The sequence below is a fragment of the Pseudopodoces humilis genome, chromosome 16 (assembly GCF_049639895.1).
Source record: "Pseudopodoces humilis isolate 2021_Gansu_Grassland_sample_001 chromosome 16, ASM4963989v1, whole genome shotgun sequence".
Classification (NCBI taxonomy): Eukaryota; Metazoa; Chordata; class Aves; order Passeriformes; family Paridae; genus Pseudopodoces; species Pseudopodoces humilis.
The window spans coordinates 19,328,983-19,350,300 of record NC_142215.1 but is presented as its reverse complement, the minus strand read 5'-3'; the positions used below and the strand labels follow the sequence as shown (position 1 = coordinate 19,350,300).

Below are 21,318 nucleotides of genomic sequence, written 5' to 3'. Positions count from 1 at the left end.
TACAGAGCGATTTATTACAGCACTTGGTTATCGACTGAGCGAGACACCGCGCCGCTTTTCCTCCCGTAGCAGCAAATCTCCTTCCTCTGCCGCTACGTGATTATTTTTTTGATCCGCCGATGGGCAGGGACCGCGCTGCAGCGAGGGATGGCAAAGCCATGATTTCTGCTGAGCTCACGCTCCCCGCTTTATCAACCTCGGCTTGATTTGGGGATAGGAAAACGTAAATGGAAGAGGAGGAGGAGGCCGATGGAGAAGCAGAAGGGCGGCAAAACGCCCGGCTCCGAACTCACGGCAGGTCCTAGCGCAGGTCATGTCTGAGGGGATTTATTTTTCTGGGATAAAGCAAAGGCCGTTTTGGCTACGTTTAGGAAAATTCCGGAAAAAAATAACGACTGTTTTAACCTTCGGAGGAGCAGCGCTCCCACAAGAGTCCGGCGTGCCAGGGTAGGAAGTGCCGTCAAGTCCAAGAGTGTGCTAGGCAAACGCAGGTATGCCTCATTCCGACGGGTGGGAATGGCTGATGGGGACTCGGGAATGGCTCTGCGTGGCGTACCGGGCTGCCGGAGCCATGGGGCGTCCGCGGGCGACCGCGACCCGCTCCCGTCGCGATGTCCATAGCCATGGCATCAGGGCTACAGCCACACAGGGCTACAGCCCACGGCCCCACTGGTGACACTGGGGACGCCTCTGAGGTAAATCTCCTCCCCCCAGGCTTATTTTTCCATGTTCTGTGGGTCCAACCCACCCGCGGTGAGGGTGAACGGCACCGGGGGGTGAACCCCCGGGCATGGGGGGGCGCGGGGCCGCCCCTCACCGCGCACCCACCGGGGGCGGCTCCGGCGAGGAGAATCCCACACCACCGGGGGGACTCCGCGACACCGGGCAGACCCCACAACGCCGGGGAGACTCGCCCTCCTCTGCCGAACAAAGGCTCCTGCCGGCCCCGCGATGCTCCGGCGGGGTTCTCCTCACGACCCCCGCCCCGCCGCTAACACCTCACCCGCGCACCGGAGGCCCCCGCCCCGCTCCACTCCCCGCCGCCACCGCTTACCTGGGTGTCGGGGCGCGGCGCATCCCTCGCCCGCAGCCTTAGCCGCCGCCGCCGCCGCCGCCGAGGGGGTCCTGAGGGTCGTCGGCTGAAGGAGGTCGGTTCTAAAAAGATGCCCCGGGGGTCTGTGCTGAGGAGGGTCGGTGCTGAGAAGTGTCCCGAGGGTCAGTGCTGAGGAGGGTCCCGGGGCTCGGTGCTCAGGAAGATCGGTGCTAAGGGAGGTCCGGGGGTCCCGGGGATCGGTGTTGAGAAGGGTCCCGGGAAGGGGGCGGGGGGGGGGGGGGGGTGCGGACGGGCCCCCCCGCCGCCTCCGCCACCGCCCGGGCGCTGCCCGACTGCCCGCGCGCGCGCGCCGCCCTCACGCGCCCGCCCGGCGGAGGCAGGCAGGGAGGGAGGCGCGCGCACCGCCCCGCCCCGCCACAGGCACGCCCGGGACACGCCCCCTTGGACACGCTCCCTGTCGTTACGACGCGGCCGCTTTACGGCAGTGCGCGGTAACCGAGCGGCGGCGGCGGCGGGCGATGAGGCGGCGGGTGAGAGCCGGGGGGACACGGGAGGGGACACGGCGGGACATGGTGCCACATGGTGCCGGTAAGGTCCGGGGGTCGCGCACGCTGCAGCCGCCGGAGGTCGGTGCTGGCCGGCCTCGGGTCCGGAAGCTTCGAGCCCGCGTTTTAAGGGGAAAAACAAGGGTAAGATGGGTAAAGGAGTGGAGGTGAGTTACGGTGCTGTGGGTGGTCCCTGCTCCCACCCCAGCCAGGCCCTGACCCTGCGCCTGGCCCGAGTGCACTCTCTCCTGGCCCCGTAATTCCCGGTCAGTCACATAAAGGCAGCGATGGGATGAGCGAAGTCTTCCCGGGGCTCTGATCCCGGCACCGGGAGACGCTCGGGGTCAGCACGGCGCTGTTCCTCCGAGAGGCCTGGGACACCCCGAACCGCTTCCCCTGACAGAATTCCCGCTCCTGACCCAATTCCTGTGACCTCCAAGTCTTTCAGGCAAGCTCTATTCCCTCCCCGTGCTTCCTACTGCTCCCTCGATTAGACCCGCTCTGTGGGAGGTGAGGGGTGAGTGCATCGGCATTTTTGGTTAAGGATCTGAGCCGGATCCCACCGGTACCGATCCCACCGGTACCTTTGGGACGTTCCCGGTGCCATTGTTCATCCTCAGGAATTCTGGTCGCTGAGGGTTTTCTTCCTGTTAAACTCCAGATTTTGGTCAACCCCATCCTGGGGAGCAAAAACAATTGGGTGGTGTTGCTGTGGCTCTTGGTTACATGCCCTGGGAGATGCTGTGACACCAAGAGAGGTTCTGAGATTGGTTGCAGAGTCTCTGGTTTGGGGAATTTGCCCAGAACAGAGAAGTTTGGGCGTAGTCAGTAGAGAGCTTGGAGTATTTTCCTCTCATTTCAGCACTCATGGCTGTTGAACCTTCAGAAGTGGGATGTTCTTGTATCATACAGGGATTAAAACCTACAGCTGTAGAGAGATTACTTATATTTAACAAAAAAGGAGACAACTGTGCTTCTGTTCTGGTTGAGTTGTTTAACTTTCCTTGAGTTTCTCCTCTGGCTCTGTCAGGAAACACGTAAGTCCAGAGATTCAGGTGTCACCCAGCCTGGCTCCTGCTGGTAAATAGAAATTAATGTTCCTTGACTAATCCTGCTCCATTAACAACTATCCAGATGTGGAATCTAAGCCCCATATTTCCAGGAAAAGTGAATAGAAAGTTAAACCGTAGGGTCTTCTACTCTTGATCTTTCAAAGACAAAACCTTCTCTGTCCTTCCTCCTGCTCCATGATAAAGTCTGTATTTTTGGTCTTCCAGGTGACCATTTTCCTATTTACCTCCATGTTCTTTAAATTAGGAACAGGACTCTAGTGATGTGTCACCTTAAACTATTCACCCTGGGGATTCTTAGCACCTTTAATTTATTAAAATAGACTTTAGGACTCTGATTCATCCTTAGTTCACACTCCCTTTGCTCTGTCACTGCCTTTTTACACTCAGTTACTAAGGAGTCTCATTCCTGGTCTCTCAAGTGCCTTCAACAATTACCTGCAGAGGGTTGTAGTTTTTAATGGTGTGAAAATGACAGGTTTGGTGTGCTTTTTGGTCAAGTGTTGGAAAACACAGGCTTTGCTTCACATCTGGACGTGAAAGAGCCCTATCCATTCATGGATTGAACTGGCACTAATGTCAGCAGCTAATTTGTTAAATTACTTTAACTTCAGTGAGGGAAACTTGACCTCTTGCCCTATTGATGCAACAAAGCACCGTTTTCAAATCTGTAAATGAAATGATAGTGTTGGTATTGAAATGTTCCTTTCTCTCTCCCTGGTTTCCTCATCTCAGCATTGGAAACAGGGCAGCTGAAATCCCTTTGAGGAGCTGAGGATTCCAGGGAATTTGCACAACTTCCAGCTAGTAATATGCAAATAAAACAAACGAGCAAGACACTTGTTGGCTGCTCCAGCAAATGTTGCAGGCCTGTGCCAGTATTTATTCCTATTTTTATGGAAACTGAACGGAGCATGCCTGAACCTTCAGGAAGAGAGTCATGGCTGTGGCTGAGCAGAGCTGCTCCCAATCCATGTCGGGATTTCAACACTCCTCAGAGGCTCAGATCCACATCCTGGCTCCTCTGCAGATCCATAGTTAGCTCTTATGGGAGGTTCTCCCAAACAAATCCACCTTACCAGTGGCTTTTCACAGCCTCACCACGTTGTTTTGGTCCTTGCTGCTTACCTGACCCGCTCTGAGGGAGCCTCCCAAGGGTTTTCCTTGGAGCTGCATGTGGTGAGTCATCCCAGGGAACTCACTGGCAGTTTCACAAATACCATATGGCAATAAAATTAAAAGTAGTAGCTAGTGGCAATTAAGCACTTGCATTCTCCTTCCTGACTGGGGGAACCTGCCAAATGTCATGACAGAAAAAACAAAAAAAAACTCAGTGATGTTTCTGCAGAGTGGAAAATTAACAGAGCACGGGACACACGCTTCCTTTGCCCTTAATTCCATTTGGAGTGGAGTGGAAAGCTATTGGCTGCACTTCTACATGTCCAGGAGAAGATGAAGCAGAAAGAACACAATGTAAAGGAAATTTTGGGGCATTTCATGGGCACATACAAGTATTTCAGCAGTGCCCATGTTAAACCCCCAAACAGGATGTTTGGAGGATGTCCAGATCTTTAAACCAGGCTATATTCAGGCAGGCTGAGGAGCTACTGGGATTCTGTTTGGATTTCTAGTTTTTATACTACAAGGGTTTGCACCACGAGCTTGGAGAGATGGAGCACACTGAGGTCGGAAGTGTGTCCAAATACCATTGTGTTTGGCTCAGCATAAACAAGGGCTGCTCCCTTCCTCTGGTGACTCCTGCTGCTCGGCATCTCTGGGATCCTCCAGCCACACAGAAATGCTCACTGGCTGTTTCATGTTCCAAACACTCACCTCGGTCCTTCCTTCCGATGTGTTACACGTGGACCATGCCTCATCCATTCTGTTCCTTGCCTGTCACATGCCAGGGGACCTTGCCAAGATTTTTGAGAGATAAATCCCTTAATTTATGCATCTCAGGCCAGGAAGGGTTATTCCTCATGATTCATGTCACAATAAGAAGTGTGAATCTACTTCTTCCTAACAGAACACTCCATTTGCTTCATTCCTCTTTATCATGATGGAAAATTGGTGACTTATTTATAGTGAATCATATTAAAGTGATCTTATCACTCTGAGCTTTCACATGAGGCTTTCAGAAATCTGAAGATGTTTTCGTGCTGCCTTTGGGACAGAGGAGGGAAGGGTGAGGCCAAAACCAGCTCCTTGTCACCTCTGTCCCAAGTTGTGGCATTTCCAGCCCTGTCCTGGCCAAGAAAGGAGCTAGAGGCTGCAGATGTGTCACGGCACTGAGGAGCCTGGAAGGGCTGCAGGGTGTCAGAGCTAAAGGAAACCCAGGGTAGATTTAGGAGCTCTAAATCAAATTTCCCTATGGAAAATCTCCTAAATCCTACTCTGGCTACATAGAGAGTTATCATACAGATTCCCATGGTTGGGAACTGGTTTGTTTGTGATCTTGTCTTGCTTTGTTACTCCTTACTCATGGCTGTGCCTCCTGTGCTGGTGGCCCAGCAGGTTCTCCTGGAACAGGTCATGCCTCTGGCACTGATTTGGGACACTGTGCTTGGAGAAAGGGACCGTATGTCTGTCAGACAGCCCAAAAACGTTTTTATTTAGGGGAATACAAGTGGTGCAAAGAACTGCAGTGCTTGTCACTGCACAGGTAAAACACTGGGACACCCAAGCACCGCCTGACTTCAGGTTCACTCCCAGTTTCTGTGCAGGAACTGCTCTGAAACTCCTTTGTTGTGAGGTTCAGATCCTCAGGGTGGATGGTTGATCTCACTGGAGCCACAGCAGGTTGCTGCGCAACCCAGGATTGTTCATGGTCCTGCAAATACCCGTTTGGGAGTCCTGGGCTCTCGCTTACTGCTGCTGTGAAAGAACTCGAGGTGTTTGTTGGGCTGTATCACATCCCAGCTGTGATCCAGTTTCCAGCCCGTGTTCCCTCTCTGTGTTGCAGCCCTGGCGGTTCCCCGGAGCAGCGCAGGATGGATCCCGTGGTTCTCAGCTACATGGACAGCCTGCTGAGGCAGTCGGACGTGGCCCTGCTGGAACCCCCGAACTGGCTCAACGACCACATCATCGGCTTCGCCTTCGAGTACTTCTCCAACCAGCAGTTCCAGGAGTTCAGCCACCGTGTTTGTTTCATCGGCCCTGAGGTGGCTCAGTTCATCAAGTGTGCCCTTAGTCAGGAAGAAATAGCCATATTCCTCCAGCCGCTGGACCTTCTCCGCAAGGAGCTGCTGTTCCTGCCTATCAATGACAACTCCAGCCAGGCCGCTGGGGGCACCCACTGGAGCTTACTGGTTTATTTCAGGGACAAGAAGTGCTTCGCTCATTATGATTCTCACAGTAAATGTAACTCTGTCCATGCCAAGCAAGTGGCAGGGAAACTGGAGGCCTTTCTGGGAAAAAGAGGGGGCAAAGCCACCTTTGTGGAGGAGAAGGCGCCGGCGCAGCAGAACAGCTACGACTGTGGGATGTACGTGATCTGCAATGCCGAGGCTCTGTGCCGTGGCTACTTCCAGGGCCGGATGGAGCCTCTGCTGCAGATCCTCACCCCCTACTACATCACCCAGAAGAGGTCGGAGTGGAAAGCTCTCATCACAAAACTGGCACAGAAGTGATAGGGATGCATCTCCAGCCCCCCAAAAACTGCCTTCCCGGTCCAAGAGGCAGCACCCCCAGTGCCTGAGGGAATGCCCATGCACAGGATTGTCCCAAAGAAAAAGAATGTAACCCCTCTAGCATGGCTACACCCCCCAAACACCCCACTCCCTCCAGGAAAAGCCTTATTCTCCTCTCAAAATCACTGGCCTTTCAACTTCTAATGACAAGAGTCACTTTGCTTTCAAAGAAACCCTCTCCATGGTAAAATTTTACAGTAATCACTGCAGCAAAACAGGTTGCTAAAGAGAATTCTCCACCTGTGCCCAGCAGGCAACACACCCTCATTAGGTGGCTTTAGATGGCTCCAGGCATTGTCCTTCCAAGCCAGGTATAGCAAATGTTCTTTAAACCCAAGCCCCCGAGTGCTTTATCGTGGACAGTTCCAGTTTGTGCCTCCTGCTAACAGTATTTCAGCAATGTGGCATTTAGCAGCCAGGATTTTGTACCCCTGAAAACCTGACATTGAGATGTCACTGCAAAAAAGATGAGACTGCAAAGGAAAAGCTAAAATTAATTTAAGAACAGGGCAAAATCAAAGTCAGTTTTCATCAGCCAGGTGCTCCTAGCTTTTTTTTCGTTCCCCGCCCCTGCTTGTTCTTATTGCAAATTAAAACCCGACTCTGAACTGCTGGAAGATTAATAGGAAGCTGAGAAAGCCAGTCCTAGGAAAAGAAACTTTATTGAGATGAAAAGCAACACTCACTCTTTGAAGTTTGGGGTTTTTCATTAGGATTTTAGGTCGTCTCTGAGCGGGGAGGGTTCGTCAGTGCTCCCCAACCCTTGTTAGCGGTCGCTGCTCTAACACAAAACCAGTTCTGTTACTTGAGAGGAAAAAAAAACCACACCAGGGAGAACAAAAGGACAGAGTTTGAGGTATAAAAGCCAAAGATAACTGCAGGCTCCTTGAAGTCCTTAATGCACTTCAGAAAACTGAAACACTTCTCTTCCCGTGCTGGATGATGGCTGAGATCCAGGAGTGCATCCTCTCCTTAAAGACAGGCTTAGCAGTGCGGAAAATAAAAATTAAACTGAGATGTCATTGCAGGATAAGGAATAATCTCTCACCTGGTGAGAAGCAAAGAGCAGGTTGCTCAGGTAGTGTCTAGCAGAGCAACCACACCTCTACCTGAGGGAAATCCAGGTTAAATACAACCCTTGAGGAAGGATTGTTTTTACCTTGGAGCTCTTCACACTCCACCGGTGTGTGCAGCAGCACAGCACCGAGGGGATTGAGGGCTTCACCTTCCCTTACTCCAGGTGAAAGTCAAGATATCAGCCCAGACTGCCCCAAAACACCCTCATGTCAACACTGGGGCCATGTACAAGGGCTGGGGCCATTGCCCTCCCTCCTAACACTGCCTGGACAGGAAAGCAGCCTCCAGCATCAGCCGTCCCTGGAAAACTCGCTCAGCTGCAGTGAGAACAGGATCCAGCCCTGAAGGGGATTCCCTTTGGACTCTGAGGGGCTTTGCCAGAGCAACATCACTGCCACTCCCAAATCCTGAATAAAACTCAGACCAAACCGTGTGCTTCCCGGCCTTGGTGTCCCTGCTAATGCTGTGGCACAGTGTCACAGCGTGATGGCTCTGACTCATGCGTCTGACAGTGCCTTCTTCTTCTGATTTCATCTCTCAGTCCTATTTTAGAGGTTGGCTTGGGCTAGGGAGGGAGGAAGATGGGGTGGTGGGTGTGCATGGGGAACAGCAGGGGGATTTGAGAGCAGGGGCTGTGCTCGTGCAGCACCACCCTGTGCTCTTCATCCCTGTTTCCAGGCCAGCAAGGTGAGCATCCAGGGACATTCCCTGCACCCGAGACTTTTACGTGGCTTTTCTTTACACAAAGGAAAGCAAATAGACTCAAGCATTGGGGAAGCCAAGACGCACCAAACCAGGTGGGCAGACACCAGCTGGGAAACAAAACCAGAGCCTTCCAACCACATCCTGGCAGCAGGGACCCCCCAAACACGCTGGGGGTTCACCCCAGTGCTCCTCCAAATCTCCTATGTGTCACCGCATTCGTGGCTTGTCCCACCACTGTTTTTAACCAGAGTCCTTAGAGGAGACCACGTTCCTGGCTTGGGCTCAGCACAGGGACCCTAAGCACCTGCTGCTGGAGCACCCAAACACCAGGCTGAGCACATCAGACCAATCCCCTGCCCCAGTCCTCTAAACCTCTTCTTGGGGCCAAGAACCTCACTTTGAGGTTGGACCCACTAAACACCGACTCGTTTGTTGGAAAAACAACCCTAAACCCATTTCCACCGGGTAAACGAGCTGGGTGAGTCCCTGGCAGGGACAGGATGGCGCCTTTCATCCTCCAGGTCACCCACGGAATCAAAGGTTCTGACAGCCCCATAATGCCAGGGCTTTGAAGAAACCAGACCATCCCTCCCAGGCACCCCCGGCTACCAAACCCCGCCCAAAACAGGTGACACCACCCCTTGTCCCCACTTAACCAATGCTACCGTGGTTTCAAGCTGGGCCATTTTCACGCATTTTGCTGCATGGGCCAGGCCAGGGTAAGGAATGGAATTTAATGGATGTGCAGGGAGGAGGAGGAGAAAAAGGAAGGCTCACCCTGCCCACCCCAGCAGGGTGGGGCCGCAACTCAGCTCCTTTCCCCCGGCACCGCTGTCCCCAGGGTGGCCCTGCCACCAGCAGGTCACATCCCGCAGTCTCTGCTGCCATCTAGTGCAATAACCTTGGCCCCTCGGTCGGGAGCATCCCTGTCCCCGTGAGAGGACATGCACATCCTGAAGGGACACTGGGACATCACAGATTTTGGGGTGCCTGATTTTGGGGCTCACAGCCTAACACTGCTGTGGAGGACGCTGGTGAGAAATAGTGATGTGCTAGAAACTCCTGGGTTTATTTTCATTTCATTTAAAAGCCGTTCCAAGCCCGGAGGGAGCAGCGAGCTCTTCCCCAGGGCGCTGGGATTTGGCCCCGTCAGCACTTGTAGTTCCAAAAAAACAGGAAAGAAAACCCGAAGGAATGCCACAGGAATCACTTGCTGCCCCAGTGTGCTCCAGGGGGGCTGTGGGACAAATCCTGCAGGACAAATCCTGCAGCACTCAGCTCCATGCGGTGGAAGGTTAACATGAACCAGGCACAGACGCTGTTCTCCAGGCCATTCCCCAGTGCCAGCCATGGGCTCCTTTCCAACGCCTCCATGGGCTGAGCACACCTGGGCCAGGTGTGGAACCCAGCATGGACACCTGGTCTGGGGGACCTTAAAGTGCTTTGCAAGGGACACACACACATCCCCCTGCTCTCTGAGCCTGGTGCTCCAGGAGAGAAGGACTGGGGGGCCCTGCCTTGTACCCCCACCCTTGTGTGTGGGATAGATGACACCACACAGGGCTAGTGGGCCCTTTCCCCCCATCCCCACAGATCCCTGTCTTCAGGGCCATTCCTCCAGGGACATTCCCAGGGATGCTGAGACAGGGACAAATAGGTGGCTTTCTCCCAGAGCAGCAATGGCAACTCATCCACATTTTTGGGGGTTCCTGGTCAGCCCAAGGTCATCTTTTAACATGAAAAAACCAAGCCTGAAATAAAAACCAGCATCCATTTTAGCAGCAAGTCCTAAGGGAAGATCCAAGTGCTCGGCAGCCTCGAGCCATTGTCCAGTGCTACAGCACAGCAGTGTCCCAGGGAGAAAACAGGTTTCCAGTGGGATGGGGAGTTGGCACTGGTGGCCAGAAGCTGGCTGGAAAGTCCCACCAGGAGCGAGTGCCCAAAGGAAGAGAGAAAATACTTGGTCCCATTTTACCGGCCGAGAGAAAGCCGGACCACGTGTAACAGCCACGGTTGGGAGGACACAGCACCGGGATCCGTGGGCAGGGTGCCACTGCCTCAGTGTCCATCCTCAGCCAGCGCCTGGGGAACGGTCACCTGTAAGCAGGGAGTGGGGTAAGTTGGGATGAGTGACTGCAGAGACTCCGTATCCCATCCCGGTGCCTTCTGATGTCCTCAGCCCAAGGAGATTCCCCTCCTGTCCATCTAATGCAGAAGATGCCCATGGCCCCCAGGAACAGCCCAGCTCCAACGAGATGTCCTGGTGCTTCCTACAACAGGAGAACCAGCACCAAACCAATGAGGAAACCTCTTCCCAAGCTCCAGAGTCTCAGGGACAGCAGAGGTTCCCAGTCGTTCACACCAGCAGCTGATGGGATCACCTCCAGTGTGGAGATGGCACTGTGGGTTCTGTCACTGGCCAGCCCAACAGCAAGCCCAGGATAAGGGACAAAGCATTCCTCAGACACATCACAGAGTGGAGCCATTCCTCTTTTCACCCACATTCACTCAAGTCCTCCACTCATGGCACGACCTGTGTGTCCCAAAACGTCCATGAGGGTCCCTCACCTCCTGTGCCCGCGGGAGAGGTAATCCCGATTCAGAGAGCAGAGCTGCTGCTCCAGACGGAAGATGCGGAACGCCAGGTATGAGGAGGACACGACCAGGAGACAGATGCTGGGAGCAGAACAAGCCAAACATCCAGTTGAGACTGAGACCAACATTCCTGGTGTCCCCCCAGCTTCCCTGCGCCCTCAGCACACTTACAGCACGATGAAGATCTTCAGGAGCTGGTAGTCGGAGGGTCTCAGCTCTGCCACACAGCTCTGCTCCACCTCCAGCTCTTCCTCAGTATTTATTGCACTTTCTGAAAGCAAACCCAGAGTCAGCATCACAGCCACACTTGGCTGATGCTCCTGCTCCTCCAGCAATCAGAAAACATAAAATTTCTATCCCTCATGGGCTCAGACCCTGCAGGCAGGAGACCCCAGCCCATCCCCAGGATTCCATCGCTGACTCCCAGCCTAATCTGCAAGGCAGAATTCCCCAGCACGAGAGCAGAGGATGGATGAACACACTTTTATGGAGGTTATCACCCGGTACCATGTGGAGCAGGGCACAAAACCATGTCCCTCACCTGAAACCAGTGGCTCCTCAGAGGTGAAGGAGCTCTCCTTGGCGCTTAGGCTGCTGACAGAGGTCCGGTGGATGCACTGGTAGTTGGCATCTGGCAGTGACAGTGACAGTGAGGTAGGTGACACCTTCCTCCACTTGCCCTCGGGGACAATCACCTCCTGTAGGAACAATCCTGGTGAGCCATGAATGAAACCAGCAGTGCCATGGATATGGTGGGACCAGATTCAAACTCAAACCTCACAGCATCTCCATGGAGCACCAGCACATTCAAAACATCATCCTGGGGGAGAGCTGGTTTTCCATGATGGCTCCACGGGAATGCAGGTTCCTACTACCATGGAAAGACCTGCCCACGCACCCCACACCTGCCCCAAATACCTGCTGCTGCCTCCTCCACCCCTTGAAGCTCAGGGTGGTCACCTGGAATTCTGCAGCATGCCCCAAATAGGGAAAAAAAGTGCCCCAAAACGACAACAAATCAAGTGGGGTGGCAGCTGGCACAGAGAGGGGCTCCCCCAGTGGAGAGTTCCCAGGGCTGGAGCTGCCAAAGGGCTGCATCCCACCAAAGCACCAGGAGATGCTGCAAGGTCTGCCTTGCAGCCCCTGAAATGAATCTTTAACCCCTGGGATGTCACCAGACCATGGGTGACACTTGTCACCCTCTGGTGCACCCCAACTGTCACCTCCTGCACCCATCCTGAGGCTCAGGACCAGCAGCCGTGGTGAGGGGGGCTGTGGCCCCACCCTGTGCTCCCTGGATCATGCCATGGTTCAGCTCTCTCCCACCATTCTACCCATCCCACAGGGATAACTCAACCACAATCCCAGCTCTGAACAGCATCAGCTGTCAGGGAGCGGAGTGGAGGCATTTTCCACATCACTCTGAAGTTTTTCTGTCTATAAACAATCACTGGCTGTACTCAGCTGGATCCTCTTGACCCATCTGCTCCTGCCAAGTCTGGGGATGAGGGTCCCAGAGGACAAGCTGTGATGGCAACAGGCACGGCCTCGCACAACCTCTGATGGCACCGACAGGAGAACTGATGCTCTCCCGACTCTCTGAGCAGCCACCAGACGGTGTCAAACCCACCAAGGGGACCAGGTGGGCCCTCTCCACCCACAGCATGAGGTCAGGGGCGTCTCTCCTCTCCCAGAGGTGCCCTGACCCTCACCAGTGACACGGAGTCCGGCTCCTCCGACAGCTCCTTCAGACTCAAGCTCTTCTTACTGGAAACCTAGATGGGGGAAAAGGATTGGGCATTACAGTGCCACCTCTCCCTGCTCCAGCCTCGGCCACAGAATGGGATTTGGGCTTTTCTGCTGAGACTATGGAGAGCAGCTGCTAGAATTTGTAACCATGGGGATTTGGGGCATGAGGAAAGGGCAGTGCATCACTGCTTCCCCTCACCAAAAACCCGGTGGGGCCATGGTTGAGCCAAGGGCTCCCATGGACAGGATAAAACATCAGGGGGTAAAAAAAAGAAGGGTACATCTGGGCACAGCCTAGCACATTTCAAAGGATAAATCCCCCAGTTTGGCAACAGGGCTGAATCACCCAAATCACTGCCCTGGCACAGCTGGCACACACCCTGCTGGGAAGGGCAGGGCTCCTGCACAGCTTCCCACGTGCTTCAAAGTCAGGGAGAAGAGGTCCCCACAGTCATCTTGTCCAGCTCAAGGGCTGATGGATGTCTTCCCCCACTTAATTTAAAGTCTTTTTTAACTTTGTACCATTTTTCCTCCCCTTAAAACTTTAGATCTGGGCAAAATGCATCAATATGCAGAGTGGCAGAACTAGTATTACCACCAGATTATAAATAATTCATACCCACACCCTGAGAGAGAGCAGAAACTCAGGGCTCTGCCTCATCCATGACCCAGAAAAGCCCACGGGGACAGGACATGCCCAAGGCATGGTTCCTGCCCCTCTTCCCATCGCTTGCTGTGGAGTGAGGATGCTGGGAATTGGAGAGGACTTTGGGAGCAGTCCAAAGCCTTGGAGGCAATGATGAAGAGCTGTGCTCAGCCCAAAGGGCAGGTGCAGAGCCCCAGGGCCATGGGACACAGAGCGGGGGTACCTGCAGGTGGGTGCAGACTCTCCTCAGGACATCATAGACGCTGTCACGAGAGATGAGGGATACAAAGATGTACTGCAAGAGAAAAAGGCGAGCTGTTGGGAGAGATTCCCCCATCCCAAGTCCAGTTCTCCACAGGCAGGGACATGCAGAGACGTCATGCCCTTGAATCTCCCTGTTTTCAGGAGCCACGTCTCCCCCACAGGCATTTCCCTGCGGAGCTTCCCTGCTGTTATTTTTGCAGCCTGCTAAAACCTGGACCAGATTTTTTGGGGCCAGTCTTGCTCAGTTGCTGTTACTACAGCTTTCCCCTGCTCAACCAAGAGGGACACAGCAGCAAATGGGGCCAGGACCTACAGAAAACATCCCCAGAGATGGAAGGGACACAGGGCCACACTCACCATGCCTGACACAGAGCCCCTGCGTGATGTGCAGGGCAGGCACACATGGCTTCAAATGCCCAAATCCTGCCCTGTGCCACCCCCTGCTAAAGCCCACCTCCCAAATAACTGCCTCTCAAAATCCTGCAGGAACAACCCCATCCCTGGCAGGGACAGGCAACACACAGTGCTGGCAGCAGCACCTGGGCAGGCGAGGACTTGGACACACTACATCAGCTCACCGCAGCCAACAACATCCAACGGGATTTAAAAGCTGGAAACGCAGCCCCACGTCCGAGTTTTCCGCCAGCTCTGGCTGAACGCCAGCCCAAACCCTTTCCCTGCTTGTGCTTAAGGAGTTTAAAGGTGAGCCTGGCAGGGATTTGTCAGGCTCGGCCAAGTTTCACTTGGGTTTTGCTTCATCCAGGAACAAAGTGAAATTCAGGAACAAAAGCAAAGCTGTGGTGTTTGCCCTGGCTGGCAGCCAGCACAGAGAGCAGTGCTCACTTCCTAACCGGGGACGGGAATCGCTTCGTTCACTGCTCTCAAACCACGTCCAGTTTGGACCTGGGCATCTGCTGGGTGCTGGTGTTACCTTTCTGCTGGCAGTGGTGGTGATGGCCAGGCCGTTGGGCAGCAGCCGAGCAGTCTTGTGCTTCTTTATCAGCTGTACAGACACCACTGGGATCACAACCTGCAGGGCAGGAACACAGGGATGGACACAGCACAAGCATCATCCAGCCAGCCTCCCTAAGACCCACCAGGAGAGCCCCCCGTGCAAGTCCAGGGGGGGTGAAAAATAAGGCAGGATGTTATTTTTGGCAGGGTAACTTTGCTGAAACCTTGAGCTTCCTTCAGGTATTTGTTTAAAGCATCACATAAATAATTCAGTCCTTCATCCCAGTTTTAAAGGAAGTCATCTCTCCCCAAGATCCCCGTCAGCCACAAGACTAATGGGGAAACATCAGATTGTAAATCAAGAAGAAAAGCCGAGAGAGATCCAAATCTCACCCCCCTTAAACCTTTGATCTCCCTTCAAGCGCCACTGCGGCTCGAAGGAGGTTTTGCAACAGGGAATTTTAAACCAAACCAGTACTTGGTTTCCCCAGGCTGATGACTGTGGTGGCATCAGGGGAGGGAGGCACGGCCGTGCTCCCCTTCCCATCGGAGGCTTCTGTTGGGGATTTTGGTGGTATTTGGGGGCAGGAAGGGATAAGCTCTGGGTAGGAGCCCTGAGGGACCAGGGTGAGCTGGTGCCCACATTACCTTAATGTCCTTCCCAAAAAGGTTTGCGTAGAAGCAGAGCCAGTTGGGGGAGATGTAAAGCCTTCCCTGGATGAGGATGTCTCTCTGGAGCGCGCAGGAGCAAACTGCAAGGCAGAGAGCCGTAGCAATCCCTGTGCCAGATCCTGCCACCTCCATGCCCATCCCTCACCCTGCCACCCACCTTTCAGCACGCTCTCCTCCGTCGGGATGTCCTTGAACAGCTTGTGGTACTGGGAGTTGTACTTGCTAGCAGCCTGAAAGCAAAGCAGAGCAAAGTTATCTGGTGACCTTGCCGATAAAGAGACCCAAAAACCCCTCTCTGCAAGAAAACCTCCCTCTGCCCGCACCCGGGACCGGCGCAGGGGGGTCCCACCGGGCTGGGAATGGGAGCCCCGACGGATTAGAGGAAGGTTGGATGATCCAGCACCCGGCGAAGGCTGTGCCATCCTCCCAGATGAACATTTCCCTTAATATCTACGGAGGCTGCTGAGCCTCGGCGAGGAGCCGCTTTTCTGCCAGGCTCATCTGCAGGCAGTTTATTTTGCCCAGCGGTTTCTCTCCTCCTCCTCCTCCTCTTCCCTTATCCGGGACACAGTGACAACACTTGCTTTGCGCCCATCGTGCCGCGCCATCCAGCTATTTATATTCCCAGCGCCGCTTCAAAGCCTGCCGGCAGCCGCGGCAGGAGGCTCGGCAGGTCGGCCCCGCGGCGCTCCCGTGGTGAAGGTAAAGCTCCAGACGCCTTCCATGAATCCGCCCAGCCGGGCCCGTAAGGCAGCTTTGTGCCCCCTGTCCCCGGGATGCTCCCCAGGGATTCAGCTGCCCCCCAAATTCCAAGGGAGGAGCTGCTCCGCCAGGACGCAGAGAAGGCTGGCACAGCAAGGCTGGTGCGTGGCAGCCGCGCGGGCAGAGCCCTCCTGCCCACAGGTACAAGGTCACCTTTGCTCTGCGCACCTTGTCACCGGATGAGCCGGGCCCTAAGAGGATCAAGACTCAGCAGCACCTGGAGCTGGCTCAGACACCTCCCAGAGGGACTTCAGGACGGTGGGGGTGCCAGTGGGGAGCGTTCCAAGAGAACATGGAGGGCATTAGCACCAAGAAACACCCCCTGGTCCCAGCACACATCCACTGCTGGGCCTGTCACCTGCCCAGATGCCTCTGAGGAAATCAAAAGAAATGGTTTTCTCCTCCATTTTCTTTGTGGGGAGAGGCAAAATGCCACTTCCTGTCACTCCTTCCTCTTCCAGAGCACCTCTAATCTGTAGGTGGACCAAAAACATCTAGTTTGGGTGTGCTTTGAACAACCAAAAAGGTTCAAATGGACAAGAATTTAACTGCTCTCAGTCAACGTTTCCACTTTCTCCTTTGCTCTAGATGGAAAATCCTGGGAGCGTTTGCAAGGCAGAACATGGGCCAGACAAAAACATCACCAGGTCTCCTGAAATTAAGTGCAGGAGGCCCCACCCCACAGCAGAGGCTGCCTCCAGCCCCTTCAGCCCACACCTGAGACCCCAGGTGGGCTCCTCCTGGGACAACAGGTTACAACACACCAGCCTGGTCATCCCCAAAGCCAAAGGCTTACCACTTCCCGGTGGCATTTCTTGATGTCCTCATCCTTGAGGGTTTCATTCAGGCGGAGGCTGGAAGGAAAAACAATAATCACCAGGTAAGCAAAGAGTTACAGGTCTCTCACCCACTCCTTAAAATATGTGTACTGCAATATGAGACATGGAAAAATGTAAAGAACTGAAGAGAGACCCCAGGATGCCACATTTTGGGTGTCTCCATGATTTATCATGGCATTGGGCATTGCTGAGGGCTGATCTCTGATGAGAACCACTGAAGGCACCAGGACCAAGGTACCTCACTCACACCCCAGCCCCGGGGGAAGGAGCCCAGAGCTGACCTGGCAGCAGCTTGTGACAGGTTGGGAGCTGGAAATGTGAAGCTTTGGCTGGGGCAAAGCTGAGGGAAAGCAGAGGGAGGAATTTGGGAATGTGCCTGAGCAGGAGGGTGGACTCAGGTTCGGCCGTGCACAGGGACATCCATCCACGTCCGTCCCACGGACAGATGAAAGGACAAACCATGGAGGGAGCAATATCCTACAAACAACCTCAGCAGTGGGAAAACCATCCCCTTCCCCAAACCCCTTTCACCTCCCTCTTTTAAACCCACAATATTTCAGGGAGAAAACAAAGTTGGGCCCCCGCTGTGCCCTGCCCCAGTTGGCAGGCAGTATTCAGGGCTCGAAGGCAGCAGGAATGCCACAGCAGGAGGGAAAAGAGAGAACACTCAACCGCAGACAGACCCCGGGATGCTGCTCCTCACCTGCCATCGAGGGAATCCAAACTCTTCTGCTTGTGGGACACCTCCAGCTTCTCACGACTGTGCCTGGGCTCGGGGCTCTTCAGGGGAGCTGCCTTCTCATGCATCGGCGTGGCACTGCAAGAAGACACCCATTAGCGCCCTAGGGAAAGGGAAAAAGGGGGTCTGGAGCTGTAAATCTGTTCCCTTCAATCCCAGCCTGCACAGAGACCTCAGAATCTGCCGCTCAAGGACAGCAAGAATATTCCTGCTATTTCTCAAGTCACGTGGAGAAAAAAAAAAAAAAAGCCGTTTTTCTGCCAGGGACTCCCCAGCACTCACAACAGAGTGGCCAAATTGCTGTGGCTCCCTGGGATAACACCCTCCAAAGCAGAGACTCTCCTCCTTGAGGGCTGGAGGTAGGGATGGGAAAAACCACAGCTCTATGAAACTCCTTGGGGGGATGGATTTCAGCCAGGGTCTGCTCCTCTTGGTCGGCAAAACACCATCTTCCCAGGGCAGAGCCACCAGCAGGCAGGTTAGAGCTGGTTATTTACCATCGGGAATGTTATCAGAGGTGCTTATCAGCCACGGCAGGCTAAGTAAACACGGGCTCAGCGCCGCGGGCAGGTTATCACCTGGCAGGCCACAAAGGTGACACTTCCACCCTCGGTGGAGATTGCCGCAGCACTGGCAGCCAAGCTGAGCACGATCCCAGGGGACCGGTGGCACGACAGAGCCAGCAAACAGCCACAGACCCATGGAGAGGAAATTATTCCAGGGAATATTCAGCTGACTAGGCAGGGGGTGATGGCAGAGCAGGTGGGGCGCAGGCAGGACAGGATGAGCGCAGAGCTGGAGCGCATCCCGGTGCCCGCGGGGATGCTGCCGTGGCACTGCAGCAGAGCCCAGGCTGAGGAGTCAAACTTCCCACACTCTGAGAGCGGCTCCTTCACCACCTGTACTTCCCCAGACACATCCTGCTCCTGCTCTGGGGGGCTCATCTGAAGGAAAACCCATGGAAATAATCTCCCCTTACTTGGGAAGAGGCAGGATAGGGGTGCTGGATCCCAGCAGCTGGATCCCAGCTGGATCTCAGCCTAAATGGGCTGAGAGCTGAAGGCACATGAGCTCCCACATCCTCACAGCCCCAGAGCCCTGACCAAAAGACTGTCCGGGTGCAATGGAGCCCGGCTGACTCCCAGCTGGAGGCACAGGGAATGCTCCCACCACAGGAAACACATACAGTGGGGGCACAGGAGAACCAAGCAGAAGTCCCTGGTGCTGTGTGATTTGAAACAGGCTGGGAAATAGTTCCTGGATCCCCACAGCCACTGTTGGCAAGGAGCTGCCTGCACAGCCCTGGAGTCCGAGCGCTGCAGGGATGGGATGGACAAGCCAAGGTTGTGGGTTTTTAGGAGTTCAGGTCAAAGGATGTGTCAGGAAAGGAAAGGAGACCTTACTGACAAGAAGCACCAAATAACATCCCTTGGCATGCCACAAAAGGTGTTTTCCCTGCCTGACTCCTCAGGGCATCCTCTACCAGGGGATGTCATGATGCTCTGAAACTGAAACTCCTATCATGGAGGCACCAAAGCCTTCATCTGCCCTTCTCCCATGCTGGAAAAGGGGCTCTGACCTGATCTGGAGCCTCCTTGTCAGAGCTCAGCACTCTCTGGCTTCCCTCACGTCATCCCTTAAATCCCCAAGTGCCTGCACGGCTTAATCCGGGTGAGCGGATTTATCCCTAACCAACGCTGACACCGAGGGGCACCACACAGGGACCGGGGAGAGGCAAAGGCATCACAACCCCTCTGAGGTCACCAAACACACAGAAATCCCCTAAAATGAGAAAAAACACAGGCTGGAAAGCACTCAAAAGTACTGCATCCTTGTTTTTTCTCCCTCTGATGGCCACCATCAGGGACAACTCCTGGGTAAAATGATCCTGGACACAGCATTGGCAATGGGATGCTCCAGGGAGAGTCTGGGGCCTGTGAGGAGCATCTTCAGTCCCAGTAGGGACATTGCAGGAGCTACTTTGTCTCCTCTGTCCAGCTCTTGCTCCATCCTGGCTCCTAGATGCATCAGGCATACACATCCAGAGTTTGGGAGCACAGGATAAGGCTGGGCTCCAGGCACAGGGAGGTTTCTCTTCCAAGAGGTGCTTCCAGTGCCAGCACAGTGAGGAAGACAGTTTCTAGCAGCTCATACTGTCACCCTCCTCAAAGAATTTGTTCAGCAGGAAGCCGCTCCTGAGGTAAACTCACCATCCCTAGTGTCCCAAAATACAAGTGGAACGAGAAAGATTCGAGTTCAGAGCTCCTGAGAGGAGACAGAGAGGGCGGGTGTAGAAGTTCCCAGCAAAGCAAAAACCAGCGATCTGGTGCCCCCTTCGTCCATTCCTGATGCCCCCTCCCCGCCCACACCGGCTCCCCGAACCCCCACGTTTTGCCAGGCGAAACCCGGTGCTTCTCCCTCCCACGGGATCGGCGTCTCCCTTCCCTTACGCGGCGCTGGGATCCAGCCTGGAAAAGGTCCGGCGCGAGCCCCTCCGTCGGCGAGCGATTTCCGCTGGATCCCTTCCCCAGGGACGGAGCGAGCCGGGCAGGGATCCCGCCTCTCAGCAAAGCCCAGGAGGTTCAGAGGCGGAGGGAGGCACCGGCGGGCGGGCGGCCGCGGCCCCAGCGAGCCCGGGCGGGATTCGGCGAGCTGCCCTTGGTCCCGGCGTCCAAGGTCATTTCAGTCCCGCGTGTCGGAGCTGGAGCGGAGCCACCCCGGGATGCTGGAAGGGAACGGCCGGAGCCGAGCGGCGCTGGCGGGAGAGAACGAGGCGCGACTTCAAGGCCGGAGGGAGCCCCGCGTGTCCCTCCCGCGGTGTCCCCGGTGCTCCCCGCCCCGGGAGCCTGGGGGTCACGGCCGGGACAGAGCCGAGACCCCGGTCCCGGGATGTCCGCGGCGCCCGGGGCGCTGGGTCTCACCGGGAGCGGCTCCGAGCGCCCCGGGGCACGGAGGGAGCGCGGAGGGCGGTGCCCCCGGGGGCCGTGCGGGGCACGGTGCCGCTGTGGGTCTCGGCCCCCGCCGGGGCCGCGCCCGGGGCAGCCCCGGCGCAGACCCCATCCCCGCCCGCGCTCGGAGCCCCTCGGGCGAAGCCGGCGGGTCCCCGGCAGGCAGCGGCGGGACTCCCTCCCGGCCCGGCCTGGTCGGGTTCGGTCCGGTCCGGTCCGTCCCTTCAGGGAATGGGCGAGGGGGGTTTCGGTGTTTCCGCGCTCCCCCCAGCGCGACGCCGGCGCACGGGACTGGTCGAGGGGCAGCACCGGCTCCGCGGCGGCGGCGGGAGAGACGCGCCCCCCGCACCCCGCGGCCCCGAGCCCCTTCCCGGTCCCAGCCCCCCTCAGTCCCGGGTTCCCCCCGAGTCCCGGAGCCCCCGGGCCCCCCCGCTACCTGCGCGCGGCCCCGCGCGCACCGACCTCCTCGCGCCGCCACGGCGCCCGCCCATTGGCCGCACGCTCCCTAGCCCCGCCCCCTCTCTCCCGCCCATTGGTAGCGTGCTGCCCAGCCCCGCCCCTTTTCCCTCGCCCATTGGTCGCACTCAGCCGAGCCCCGCCCCCTTCCGCCCGCCCATTGGCCGCCCACCGCCCAGCCCCGCTCCCGCCACACTGAGCACCACCTCCCGCCCCCACAGGCCCCGCCCACCACCGTGAGGGCCGGAGCCTGACGGGTTCCGGCTCTTAAAGGGGCCGCGCGGCGGGCGGGTTCCGGCCTTCCTCCGCTCCGGGCAGGTCTCAGGCCACGCGGGGAGCGAGCCGTGTGCTCCCGGGGAAACCGGCCTGGGTGTCAGCCAGGTCCCGTCCCGGCTCTCTCCCCAAGCACGGAAATACCAGCTCCCAGAGAGCCCCCCCGAAAAACGCCTGTAGAGCCCTCAACCCTACTGACTCCTCCTTTGGCCCCCACCCCACTCCAACAGATGCCTGCAGCCCGGGCGATCCCTCCCTTGAACCCCAAACCCCTGTGGCGC

At 56.1% G+C, this 21,318-nt stretch overlaps 3 protein-coding genes across 21 annotated transcripts in view; 1 reads left to right on the top strand and 2 right to left on the bottom strand.

The window, feature by feature from the left end:
* MYO9A (myosin IXA) overlaps positions 1 to 1,312 on the bottom strand; it is a 174,006-nt gene extending 172,694 nt beyond the window's left edge. For all 14 annotated transcript variants that reach the window (XM_088063197.1, XM_088063203.1, XM_088063199.1 and 11 more), the window contains exon 1: positions 1,055 to 1,312. The gene's annotated coding sequence lies outside the window, so the exon portion shown is untranslated. The remainder of the gene's footprint in view (positions 1 to 1,054) is intronic.
* Positions 295 to 7,868, top strand: SENP8 (SUMO peptidase family member, NEDD8 specific). Of its 4 annotated transcripts, none has more exons than XM_014251189.2 (2): positions 295 to 491; positions 5,632 to 7,868. In XM_014251189.2, the coding sequence occupies exon 2, from the start codon at positions 5,660 to 5,662 to the stop codon at positions 6,296 to 6,298; it is 639 nt and encodes a 212-aa protein (XP_014106664.1). In that variant the 5' UTR covers positions 295 to 491; positions 5,632 to 5,659; the 3' UTR covers positions 6,299 to 7,868. The 4 variants fall into 4 exon arrangements, with proteins under 4 accessions (XP_014106664.1, XP_005521408.1, XP_087919338.1 ...); XM_005521351.3 differs by lacking the exon at positions 295 to 491 and adding an exon at positions 1,525 to 1,584; XM_088063212.1 differs by lacking the exon at positions 295 to 491 and adding an exon at positions 1,621 to 1,642.
* Positions 7,869 to 9,190: 1,322 nt separating this feature from the next.
* On the bottom strand, positions 9,191 to 20,807 carry GRAMD2A (GRAM domain containing 2A). 3 transcript variants are annotated; one of them, XM_088063211.1, is made up of 13 exons: positions 20,771 to 20,807; positions 19,811 to 20,115; positions 17,325 to 17,438; positions 16,579 to 16,636; positions 15,178 to 15,250; positions 14,997 to 15,100; positions 14,326 to 14,424; positions 13,354 to 13,425; positions 12,448 to 12,510; positions 11,277 to 11,433; positions 10,907 to 11,006; positions 10,709 to 10,816; positions 9,191 to 10,237 (listed from the first exon to the last, which is right to left on the bottom strand). In XM_088063211.1, the coding sequence occupies exons 3-13, from the start codon at positions 17,426 to 17,428 to the stop codon at positions 10,234 to 10,236; spliced, it is 942 nt and encodes a 313-aa protein (XP_087919337.1). In that variant the 5' UTR covers positions 17,429 to 17,438; positions 19,811 to 20,115; positions 20,771 to 20,807; the 3' UTR covers positions 9,191 to 10,233. The 3 variants fall into 3 exon arrangements, with proteins under 3 accessions (XP_087919337.1, XP_014106546.1, XP_014106547.1); XM_014251071.2 differs by having other exon boundaries at positions 20,745 to 20,797; XM_014251072.2 differs by lacking the exon at positions 9,191 to 10,237 and having other exon boundaries at positions 10,705 to 10,816; positions 20,745 to 20,797.
* Positions 20,808 to 21,318: the final 511 nt, after the last annotated feature.